This window comes from Sceloporus undulatus, chromosome 4 (genome assembly GCF_019175285.1).
Source record: "Sceloporus undulatus isolate JIND9_A2432 ecotype Alabama chromosome 4, SceUnd_v1.1, whole genome shotgun sequence".
Classification (NCBI taxonomy): domain Eukaryota; kingdom Metazoa; phylum Chordata; class Lepidosauria; order Squamata; family Phrynosomatidae; genus Sceloporus; species Sceloporus undulatus.
Window position 1 is genome coordinate 143,664,724 of NC_056525.1, and position 13,046 is coordinate 143,677,769.

General features: G+C 40.7%; 1 protein-coding gene across 1 annotated transcript in view; it reads right to left on the reverse strand.

The window, feature by feature from the left end:
* The window catches only part of LOC121927888 (sodium-dependent neutral amino acid transporter B(0)AT3-like), a 24,837-nt gene extending 16,704 nt beyond the window's left edge, over positions 1-8,133 (reverse strand). The window contains exons 1-5 of the mRNA XM_042461899.1: positions 7,947-8,133; positions 5,275-5,415; positions 3,687-3,824; positions 1,972-2,153; positions 1,098-1,208 (exon numbers count right to left, since the gene is read on the reverse strand). Of these exons, the coding sequence (XP_042317833.1) occupies positions 1,098-1,208; positions 1,972-2,153; positions 3,687-3,824; positions 5,275-5,415; positions 7,947-8,109 (735 nt within the window). The 5' untranslated portion in view covers positions 8,110-8,133. The remainder of the gene's footprint in view (positions 1-1,097; positions 1,209-1,971; positions 2,154-3,686; positions 3,825-5,274; positions 5,416-7,946) is intronic.
* Positions 8,134-13,046: the final 4,913 nt, after the last annotated feature.

Here is a 13,046-nt window from a genome sequence, read left to right on the forward strand (position 1 = left end):
TGTAGCCCCATGTTACAGAATCCTATTTCTGTGCTTCCCCCTCAAAACCTTTACCAGCTTTTCAGTTGTCTGCTCTCTCTGTTGAACACAACTACCTGTCCCTGGAACTAGCCACACTTTAGTTAATGTTCCCACTGATCATATACCCCAGCCTATCTAAAGAAGATATTAACTGATGAGATAGTATACTAAAACACGGTTTTATTTCTTTCATGGACACTTACAAATGATGCTCTGGATCCAAAGGGTCATGGCTAACGGAGTGTCCCATGGATATTGGGGCTACTGAACTTTCCTCCCACATTCCCTTGCCACCCTTGCTTCCTCACAGAAGGCTTACAAGCCCCACTGTATATCCCAACCCATATCTATTGCAGCAATTGGGATCTATGGAAGACTGAGAGGGTGTATTAGCTCCCACAAGATCTTGGAGGGCTGCACCTCCCTGTAACCACTCCTACAAATATCTTTTTAAAATTGCCCCTGTAAGCCCTGTAGGAGACAGTGAAACATTCTCACTATGTTCTGAGGCCTTTTGGAGTCCCTAAAAGGGCATCTTGCATAATTTTAAAGCATTTTTTAAATGTTGGCGCAAACTTGTTTTGACCCTTGGGGGTACAAGGGGCCACCATGATGTAAATGTCCACAATGCCCCTAGAGAAAATGTATTGGGAGGGTTTTTTGAACCCCTAAGGAGTCCTGGAAACCTCATGTGTCCCAAAGGCCACACTTTGTCCACTCCTGATTTATTGTTTAAGAAAACAAACAGCTTCATTTATATACCGCTACATACTAAACTAACAGTGTCTAAGTGGTTTACAACGGTAAGCAACGTGATGTGGTCACCTAGACAATCTGTACAATTTTCCTTCCATCTACCCAGATCAGCTTTTCCCAACCTGCTACCCTCCAGACATGTTGGGTTACCATTCCCATCATCCCCACCCAACATAACAAAGAAAATGTTAGCTATCTGAAGTGGCTATAATTGTTAAGTCAACCCTTCAATAACTCCAGTGGGAACATCAAGAATAAACAGAATACTGTATAGAACAACAACAACAACAACATAAATAAATAAATAAATAAATACTTGCATTAGGAGTGAAGAGGTACACTAATCCATCAACAGCTCCAGGGAGAGTCAATCCATAAATAAGGAATGCTGTTAGAATTAAGTATGGAAATGTGGTTGTAACGTATATTGCCTAGGTGGAAGGCAAAATAAAAGAATGGTCAAGCATGAAAACAAAGTCTCTGTTAGTGCTCACATCACCTAATAGTACTCACAATCTGTCAGGTTTTTCCTAATTGTTCCAATCAATCCCCCAAAAGAAACAAAAAAATTGCACAAAATGTGGACACAAAAGTGCTGCTCCCTTGTTTTTGTGGACCTATGTGATGTACAATTTTCCTTCCATCTACCCAGACCAGCTTTTCCCAACCTGCTAACCTCCAGATATGCTGAGTTGCCATCCCCATTATCTCCACCCAACATAAAAAAAAAGATGTTAGCCATCCAAAGTAGTTATCGTTGTTAGTGTATCAGGTCCAAATGTGTATATATGCCACAACTTTTGTTCCCAAGACATGCCATGAGCAGGAGTGCATTGTAGACATCACTTCTCAGCACGCCAATCCTCAGCATCTCAAAAATGCTTTAGTTGGGGATCACATTTGGTGGTCACATTTGGTGGTACATGCTCTAATATATGAATCTCCAACAGTTCTGTTATCATAAATTCATCTTATAATATTGTAATTGCTGAACAGGATGATAACCTTAGTCTCATGTGACCCTTTATGTACTTCCTAAATGTATACCCCATCTTTCTGAAAAAATTAGCACCCAAAAATACTATTGGGGATACAGTCAAACAAAATAAATTCAAAGCAACAAATTAAAACATAATTAAAGACATAAGGTTTTTTTAAACAACAACTACAACCAAGGATTAGGAAAGTAAGCACCTTTCCAGTTGATTCAATCCCTCGAATCGTACAGATGTATACGACAATCCAACAAATAGCCAAGCATAAAACCAACCACCACAGCAATGGGCCACTCTGTGTAATATCTGCACTTATGTGTAAAGTGTGTCTGTACCAAAAAAAATTTGTAGCAGTGCTTTTATGACATTCTTCTATGAGTTCTGAAAAAACAAACACAGAAGGCATTATTAGACTAGATAGTCCCACACGCCTATTCATCTCCATCTGATAAAATACTGAACTATACTAGAATGAGATAGGAGCTTATCGCTCAGTGTTTTAAATTGGCTCCAGCCTCCCGGACTGGAGCTGGGATGTGGCATGGTGGCGGGGATTATCACTCACTAAATAACCACCGAATTGCCAGCCACCATCAGCCCGGGTCCCAGCTGCGCTTCACCAACACTTTTTAGAAGTCGGAAAGCTTTCTGGCTTCTAAAAAATGCTGGTGGAGCATGGCTTGGACCCAGCTGGGACCCAGGTTGATGGTGGCCAGCGATTTAGCAGCAATTTAGTGAGCGATAATCCCCACCTCCATCCCATGTCCTGGCTCCAGTCACGGAAGCTGGAGTCGGTTTAAAATGCTGAGCAATAAGCTCCTTAAGACACTAGAATTTAATATTGGTTACTTGGTTCTAAGAGAAGGTTTCTGATATGGTAAACCTTTTCTTGCTCTCCATCGAGTGCAGTTAGATTGTTGTACTGGGACATGGGAGATCCAGATTCAAATTCCAACTAAGGCATGAGAATCACTGGGCAACCCTGGCCTGAAAAAAGACTAACCAGGAAAGTCAGGCGCTTAACTTTTTTTTTTCTGAATGAGAGTCATCTGGACAGGTCACCTACTTAAAAGGGCTGTTGTTGTGAGGATAAAATAGGAAGGGGAAAAGCCATGCATGCTGCCTTGTCCTCACTAGGTGAGATATAAATATAACTAATACATAAATTATTGATACATTTGCACCGGCAAAATTTTGAATTAATACACTGCATTCTTCTCCTCCATGTTTTTTAAAAAGATAACTCCTTTCACAAATACAACTAATTTACTAGATACCATGTGAACGAGTGGCTTTTCTAAATTAAAGTTTTTGTTGTTCATTACCAAGTGCAGCCTTTTGAAAAATGGAGCTGCTCCCTTGCCTTCTGGTATGGATGAGTGCTAGCAGCACTTTAATACATGACTGAATAAGGCATGCAGTATAGTTCATAGTACACGCACTTTCCACAGGTCTCTGTTTTTTAGCTCAGCAAGAAGTTCTTAAGACTCGTATTTTAGAAGGATTACTGGGATCTTTCATGAAGCAGGGGCAGAATTGGTGTGTGGAAAAATCAGAGCAGCCAAGGTTGAAGTGAAGGGAAGAAATGGTGAGAGTAGTTCCAGGTAGTTTGCCTATAGCCCCTTCAACCTGACAGCATTGCTCTGTGAAAGGTAAAGGACTGAAGCACATTTAAAATGACTCAGACTGCTGTCATGTTGCAGAATTAATGCAATTTGACATTGCTTTAACTGTCATTATAGTTTTGTGAGGCACCCACACTCTGGCAGAGAAGGCTTTGCAAAACTTCAAATACCAGGATTCCACAGGCTGGTGCTACAGCACTTATAGTGGTATCAAACTGCATTATTTCTGTAGTGTAGATGGACCCTTCAGACACTAGTAACGTAAAGGAGTAAGCCACTCAGAATTCACCTGGTTTGCTGGCATCTTGTGGACAGGAACTCCAAGGTAAGGGATTTCTGAAAGAGTTCACGAAATACCATGTCACCCAGGCCAAAATCATATTATAATAGACACTCACTAGGAACGACACCATCATACAAGCATAACCTGTTGAATATGCAATGGATACAGAACAGGCATAAACAAGTGGCACTGATGAACCAGTGCTTATAGTTTAGCACAGATACTATTGCAAATGTTTGTTGTATACAGTAAGAAAATCAAATGACAAACAGCCTACAGAATACTATGATGACATGAATCAAACTTCACTATAACTGAACAGGATGCTGAAGACGAAAGTGCTATGAAAGCAAGTGTAAAAACACTGCTACTGTAATGATATGAACTGACAGTAGTGTGTAATGTGCTGTGATTTCTTTGTAATTGTGTGAAGAAACTGTCCACTTGAAAGTCCTTCAAATATGAAATTTTCAAAAGCCAAGATTACTAAATTTGTTTTTGTCTGATGAGGCACTCAATATCTGTATAGTGTCAGGACATATATCAAAGTTGAGAATGGATTTTTACACACAATGAGTCCTGCAGCATGCAGCATGAAGAGGCTCCCTTGAACATGCAGAATATTTTTATACGTTCTTGAAGTGCCAGTGTTGGAGTTTTGTAAGAATCTATCATCTGCTTTTCTCTGGATGCCTAAGCTGTATTTCTAAATGCTCAACTGAAATACTAGAAATTTGGGGACTAAAGGAAAATTTCAGTATAATATTTGGGGAGGGCAAAGCCCTAATTTCCCCACAGTACACTTCCAGTTGCTTCTAAAGAAAGGACCATCAAGATGGGTCTCATTTTATCAAGGGTGCTTCAGCTATTATTGAAAGGGTGGAAATGGCACGGGAACTGATCAAATTCCTGGTACCTGTATCTGGACCAGTGTGCAGACACCTACTATCACCTGACTCTGGCAGTGTCAAGGAGGTGTCACTGAGGTAGGACTTTCCCATCACTTCTATGGCTTTGTCGCTCCCCGATGGGCTCATTGCCCCCTGCCTCCTCCTGCACTACTGCTCTAATCCCCAGACTTCTCTTTCCACCACTTTTCACTCCAAATGCTTCACTCCAAGCACTTTTCCTCAAACTGAAGCATTGTGTGGCATGGGGTGGAGTGGGGACCACTCTGGGCAAGATGTTCAGAGCCTGGGAGGATTTACAAAGCTGTAGTCTGGCAGTATCTCTGCTGCATTGCCACAGCAAAAATGTAGCTGGTGCACCTCTCCAGAACCCACTGTGCTTAATCCCTGACAGTCTAGCCATACTAATTCAAGGTAACTGGTGTGGTAGCATTGGTGGTGATGCAAGGTGAAACCCTTCCTGTCTCAAGCAGCAAGAAAGCTTGGGCTATTAGGAGATAGCTCCCCTCCTACTTCCTCTACGAGCTTGACCCCTTCTGCATAGTCCTGCTTCATTTCAAAACTGATGGGTACTCAGAATTTGCTCTTACACGAAGTGTTCCTTCTCCCGGATATCACTGTACATCCATGTTTCCAAGAATGAGCAATACTTAGCATGTTTCACAGGAGCAGCTACAGAAACTTACCAAGTCCACCCAAGTAAGGCGAGATCTGAGTCCAGACACCAATGCTGCCTTTTCTTAAGCACTGCCCTATGGCCAACTCAAGGTGAAAGATTGGGATTCCTTCAAACACGAGGGCGATGACATATGGAATCAAGAATGCCCCTAAAAACATAACAGCCAAGCACAGGTCATTCATAGACTCCTCTTTCACAGACCTTACATTATTTTCATAGCAGCAGCATCTAATAGGCAATGATGCCTATGCTCTAATAGTGAAAGAAATGAAGGAACCAGAGGTCTATCTACCATTTGTTCATATGGTTACATATTGATGGAGTGCTAGGTTAACTTAATGCTCCCATACTGGGAGAAAAGTGGGATATAAATTATAAGTGAATAATAATAAAGCAAATAAATAAAGGTTCCCAATGAAATACTAGTGGAAAATGTAGCTCTATGGAGGGGCTAGCCAATTCACATTAGCCACAACACACTCCTCTTTGAGAAAGCCATGATGGGAAAGATCACAGATGCAACATCACTCTAGAGGGCACCAGGTTGCCTACAGCCATTGTGTTACAAGTGTGACAGTCCACTTCTATTGCAAAGAAATTGGATTGAAGGGACACAAGGGGATCTTGCATAACAAAACAGAGTATATAGTCTTTGTATTGGAAAATTAAGAAACTGCTGTAGTTCTAGTTTCTAGCTACTTTCTTCTGTCATATAGCATTCTACATTCTGGTCAGTGGTAGAATAATTGTGTCTCCTTTGCTAATAATTTGCCTTCCTAAATATTGTATATCTAAAAACCAACAGATTGGTCCATTTTGGTCTGCAAGCTTTCCTTTGCTAATCAGTTTGGGTTTTGTGCATCAAGGGCAATCACCTTGGAGCAGCTGTAATGATCATAGTTCAAACAGTCAGTTAAAACAACAGAAGCTGCATCTGCACTGCAGAAATAATCCAGTTTGACAGCACTAACTTTTAACAGTTTTGCTCTGGTGCCACAACAAACTACAAACCCCAGATTTCCATAGCATTGAGCCATGGCAGTTCAAGTGCTGTCAAACTGGATTATTTCTGCAGTGCGACTGCAGACAGATAAACATGTGGCACGTTATGCAATAATAAATAGGTTATCAGGTGCCTTGGGACTCTTTATTTGATTTTGCAGCATCAGACAGACAACAACACTTCTGGAAAAAATTATTAAGATCTTATCAAGCAGTCTTCGTTTATAAGTAGGATAATTATAGAAAGTTGCAACCAGGAATAAATCCATGAGGGGAAAAAAACTTGCTGTTGAACACCTTAACATGTATGCAGTTCTGCAATTGCCAAAAATTTACAATAATTTCCTATAAGGAATAATGCATACTTTAGAATCACTTCTTGAATATTAAGAATCACTGTACACAAACATGTGCTTTGAACATATCTTATGTTATCTCAGTTGCTTAAAAGCAGGCTTGTTTGCTTCCCATGCTTGTTGCAAAAATAAAAATATCCATGCCCATTTAGTCAGAGAAAGTAAATAACTAGAATCACTCAGGCACTAAATCCATGCTATAAAGCCATATCAATCAGTAACAATGGAGGATGATAAGAATTCCAAGAAGACCCAAAGGTTAGGTGGTGTATGTGAGATTGGTAGTGGTGTCAAGTAAGGTATTTCAGGTGTGAGTTATTCAGTGACACTCATAAGTCAGAACGTGAATCGTAGAGTTGGAGTGTGTCTAAAGTTAACTGAAAAATTAAGGACACATTCTTACGTTTTACCTGTTGAAAGCAGCAAAGATATTTGCTTCTGCAGTCCAAACACTGAACACTTGCGTGATCATGTCAAGCACATTTAATTGCAGTTCAACATTCCTACTAGCTAACAATCTAGTTAACCATAAAAAGGCAAACCTGTCGTGCAAAAATGTGCAAAAAGAGCATCTTACAGTTACAGTTTGGAGGCTATGTAGTGGTTTGACTACTGGAATAGAATAGAATAGAATAGAATAGAATTTTTAATGGCCATAGACCAGCACCTATTGGACTAGGACTCTGGGGGACCAGGGTTTAATTTCCCTCTCAGCCATGGAAACCCCAAGAGGAAGACAATGGCAAACCCCTTCTGAACAAATCTTGCCAAGAAACCCCTGTGATAGGTTCACCTTAGGGTTACCATAAGTTGAAAACAACCTGACCACACACAATAACATTTATGCAAGGAAAAGGTGGGCAACTCATGGCCTGTGGGATACAGCCAGGCCCTGATCCTTTTTTTAAGATACACACCTAGGTTCCCACCACCATTATCAAATTGGCTACTGGGGTGGCATTAGTTTCTTGACAAGATTTGTTCAGAGGGGTTTTGCCTCTTCCTTCCTCTGAAGGCGAGAGAGTGTGACTTGCCCAAGGACACTTCCTGGTTTTCCATGGCTGAACAGGGATGTGAACCCTTCTCTCCAGATTCCTAGTCCAATGCTCAAACCACTCCATCACTAGCTGCAATATCTCAGTTCAGATCTCAACTGTTTAGAAAACACATAGCCAGTGTTGGGAGAAACATTTTTATGAAAACAATGCATAATAATAGAATAATTATGTTTCTTATAAAACATGAGTGCCCCAATTTCAATTTAGCCTGGATGAGCAATAGCAAAACTAAATATAGCCAACTGGTTCTAATTTTCCCTTACCTCCTCCATAGGTTTGGCACAAATATGGAAAACGCCAGACATTCCCAAAGCCAACAGCAAATCCAATGCAGCTTAAAAGATATTGGAGTTTGTTATCCCACTTTGGTCTGTTTACGTCATCTTTAATGACCCTGGAATCATCAGAAAATGATGCTGGTACCATCTTTACTACCTATTTGTTTCCTTCTCCAGCAGTTTCTTTGAAATGAGCAACAGCTTGACCATTGGACCCCTCAATCATTTGCCAAATCAAAGACAAGGAAACAGCAGCTTGAGAACTCTGGACAATGGATGTGGAATATTCCAACTCTGACATCATGCCAAAGAATGGATCCACATAAAATCACTTAGCAACTTGCACACACACATCGTCATGACTATTCAGACCATGAAAGGAACCACTGGTCTTAACTCATTTTGAAGGGCTCTTCCTTACTGACTTTAGAGACTAAAGGCCAAAGCACACTGCAGACATAATCCAGTTTGAGACCACTTTAACTACCTTGGCTCAGTGCTAGGGAATTCTGGGGACTATAATTTTGTGAGACATTTAGCTTCTCTGTCAGAGAGCCTGGGTGCCCCAACAAACTACATTGAACCGGGGCAGTTAAAGTGACCTCAAACCAGATTATTTCTGCAGTGTACTTTGGCCTTAAGTGTTAATTGCCAATAGAAGTTCAGGCCTTACAGAGATTATGAATATACCTCTACTTTTTCTTTTTCTTTTCTAGTTCCCCCAAACATCTTAACAACTATGAAAAACTAAGATTATTGGAGATATTTTCAAAACCTAATAATGACACCAGGTTATGTCAGTCTTTATTTAAATATATCTGCTATTTGCACATATGACCTATTAACTTACTTGTTGAAGAAGGTACCTTTTAGTACAGATGGAAATTCGTTCTTTCAACAACAATAAAATGCAGCTAGCTATAAAAGCACTGAGCAAATCTCAGAGTGCTTATCCTTCTCCCAAACTGGTACATTCTAAGCATGAAACACTTGCTCCAAATTTAGTTCACCTTGGAAAGGTTACTGAAGCATTCTTGTGTCTCATAGCATACGTGTTTATTCACCAATCAGCAAAAGCACCAGCTTTGGGTTCAAACCCACTGCCCCAGTATTATTTATCCTTCCCAGTACTCATTTATTCAAAACCAGCTTTGCATTTATTCATCTAATATACCTTTCCTCTTCCCTCCAACCCTTTCTTTCTTTGGGACTTGAGCCAAGGGAAGTTGCAGATGTTTGGTAGCTGACAATCTAATTTCTACTTTTTTCCAACAACTTCCCCCACATCCTGAAACCTAGACATTCACAAAAATCATGACTAGAGATTGTGAAAAGACTTTTCAGTTTCCTCTTCCCGCAGCTGTCGGATTGGGGCTTGGAGGGAAGGACAGTCCATGAAAAACAGAAATTAGAATGTTAGCAGCCAAACACCTACAATTTCACCCCCGTCTTTCATAGAAATCCTGACTAGAGGCTGTAGGAAAATGTTCCGGTTTCCTTCCCCTACCCCACATACAATCAACACCACTTTTCCCATATTTGCAAGAGAAGCTATATACTAGATTTCCCGCACACATGGCACATCCTGCCACACAATGTTCCAAATCTTTCAGGCTCTCAGTATGAAATGTTAATGACAGTTTTTATCAATGCTTTTATCATCAGTTGTTCATCCCTACCAACAAAACAAACATGAGCAGGTAAATACAAATCTATTTTTGTCAAAATCATCCTTTATGATACTACTTTTCAATGGTGACTATATTTCCTCTCCCCCTTTAATCCACTCACTGTACATGTTATCTGTGAGATGGGGGCTCCACCCATATAAAGGGGCCCAGTCCCAGTCCCACACAGCTTCCCATCTAGAAAGGTTACTATATTGTGTGTGAAGATGTTCGCATTGGGGAAGCCTGGGTATATGCAACTATGAGCATCAGCTTCCACAGAATTGGGAATTGTGCACAAAGATCATAGCACTCCTAGCTCCTTTGCACAAAAATGCAGAAAGAAGGCTTAAGACACTGGCCAATTGTTTATCTTTCCCTTTTCATATTCTGGAAATTAAAATGATGCTTTGGGATATTTAGATGAGGAAGCCTAATAACTGTGATAGTAATGTTTGCATCTTTCATTGTTAGACATGCCCACTGTAGACATGTCCATGTTGTGCAAAGCTTCTGACTGTTTGGGAAGTGGTTTTACCTTCAAGCTCTGATGCCAGGGATCATTACAAAGCATTCACAGTAGTTACATCTGTGCCACCACCTCCCATTTCAACAAGTCCCATTTCAATAATCCCTTGGTCATTTAAAAAAAAAACATTATGAAATCAGAAAGCCACTTATCTGAACTTTTAAAAAAGCTTTATGTTAAAATGCTTTTAACTGAACTATGATTTGGCATTTTTGATGTGGGTCTTATGAGAAATTTCCACTGGAGTATATAGTTGTGTATTTTTTTTTATAAAACTATGATTGAGGATATGGCTCATTACATTACTCCTTGTCCTTTTTATGAGGGTATACATTGGGGGGAAATCTGTCTGAGATTAAACTGAGGAAGAATTTGGTTCCCTTCCCTAAATTTGAATGTTTCTTGCTGTTTGCTAATGGAAAATGTCACTTTTCATGTTTTCCAATTTGCACTGGAGGCTGGTATCTGGGATCCCATTGCTCAATATTGAATATACCTTGCTTTTATTATGGCTTGCAGCTAAGCAATAAAATTGCATGTAACACTGACCTATGACCGCTCCACTGAAACAAGAGCAGCCCCATACTTTCAAAAACAAATAACAGAACAAGTGATGAGTCATTCACAGTCTTTTTAATGTACCCAGTTCAGCTAATTGCCTTTTGGTTCATAGGCTACATGTGTTCTGATGGTGTTTTATGACCCTAGTGAAACTGGTACGAGCATTTTCTGGACTATTGCAGTAAGTGAGTGACAGGAGCAAAGAAGGATAGTCACAAATCACAACATATAAAACAACTAACCTAGTAATGTACCCACTGACTAAGGACCCTGGAACTGTAGTTGACAAGCACTGCATGTCAGCCACTCCACTACTTATTATGGTAGCCAATGAAAGTTGATTAGCAAAAGAGTAACAGACAGACAGAACAAGTGCAGACATAGCATTTGCTCTCTGAAAACCATGACTTGTACAACATACTTGCTAGATGATTTCTTTAAAATGAATCTGACCTTTCTAGGTTAGGGTATACCAAAGAATCAGCTATTCTTACAGAATCTGGGTCCTTGTAGTTAAAAGCACAAGATTCAACACAGAGAAATGAAAAGCTCCTCTCTTGCGTCAGAGGATGAAGCAACTGGTTGACAAACTGAACCCAAAGAGTTCTTAACAATGGTTTTTCATCATCATAGAGAGAAGTAACTAATGCAGTGTCTCGGCATTCTAGATTTAAGGTATATATAAGGTACTGGATATAGGCAAGAAAAATGAAATATACAAATATAAGATGAGTGACACCTGGCTATGACACCTGTATGTGTGACAAGTTCTTAGGGAGTCTTAGTAGATCACAAGCTAATCGTGTCAAAAGTGTGATACAGTGTCAAAAAATGCAATTATAGACTTTATCAACAGGAATATAGTATCCACATCAAGGGAAGGAATAGTACCACTCTGTTCTGCTTTGGTCAGACCTCACCTAGAATATAATGCCCAGTTCTGAGCACTATGATTCAAAAAGGATATTGACAAGCTAGAACCTGTTCAAGAGAGAGAAACCAAGATGGTGAAATGTCTGGAAACAAAGTACATTGAAGAAAGATTTAGGGAGCTGGATATGCTCAGTCTGAAGAAGAAAAAACTGAGAGGTGACATGATAGGCATCTTTAAATATATGAAGCAAACTTGTAGCAAACTTGTTTTCTGCTTCTCCACAGAGCAGGACATGAACCAGGGCTTTCAGATTACACAAATTACAAGGATCCCCTCTGAGCCTGGGAGAGCATCAGTATTTAAAAGCAAGGGCAAGGCTGGTAGTTTCCGATGGCATGCCTACCTCTTTAAAACAAGTGCATCCTCCTGGATAAATTCCTCACTTTTGAAAAAAGCCTCAGCCCTAAGCAGGAAAAGTTGTCTATTCTCAGATCTAGACTTCTTGAATATTGGGGCTTCTGTCTTGCTGGACATCTACATGTGGGAACTTGAGTTGCATTTGACCCTATCAATGGACTTGCCTTGTAATATTTCCTTTCTCTCTACCTTGATCCTTGAGCTTGCCTGGTTTGAAGCAGGACAGTTTCAAGCTAGGAGCTGGCTCTATAATACACAATCCTTTTCATTTCCTCTACCTTGTTCTAGAGCAAATTTCACTTTGTCTTCAACAAGGTGGTGTTTTCTATGGTTTAGAGTTGGTTGTTCTTAGCTGCCTTTGAGTTATGGCAACACAGTGAATGGAATGTCTCCAAGCCCATCTTCTACCTTCCTGTTCAGTCCCTCAGGTCCATGGTTACCCTGATTGAGTCTATCATCTGTCATGAGATCTTTCCCTTTCTGTTGCCCTCTACTTTCTCCAGCATCATTGTCTTTTCTAATGAGTCCTGCCTTCTCATGTTATCGCTGAAATAAAACAGCCTCAATTTAGTCATCTTTGGTGGGGTACAGACTGCCCAAAAAGGGCAGCCTGCTGGCGCCTGGTTTTCCGCCGGAGGGAAGCCTCAGCCACCAAACAGCGAAGCTTCCCGCCAGCAGAAAAAGAACCCGCAAAAAGCAGGTTCTTTCTACTCTGTGCTGGCGGCGTAAGGAGGCGCACTCGTTACGCAAGTGCCACGTGGCACTTGTGTAACAATGGTGCCGCCCATGTGTACAGGGCGCTGCCATTTTGACGACCTTGTCACGTGCGAGGGTTGCGGGGCGTCTAGAAATGCCGGCCCGAGGCACCCCTCGCATGTGACGAGGGCGTCCTTTCTGGCTCATCTGGACCAGGCCTCTGCTTCCAGGGAGAGTTCAAGCTTTATTTGTTCTAGGATTCATTTGTTTGTCTTTTTGGCCATCCATGATATCCTTAGCACACTTCTCCAGCACCACATCTTGAATGAATTAATTTTCTT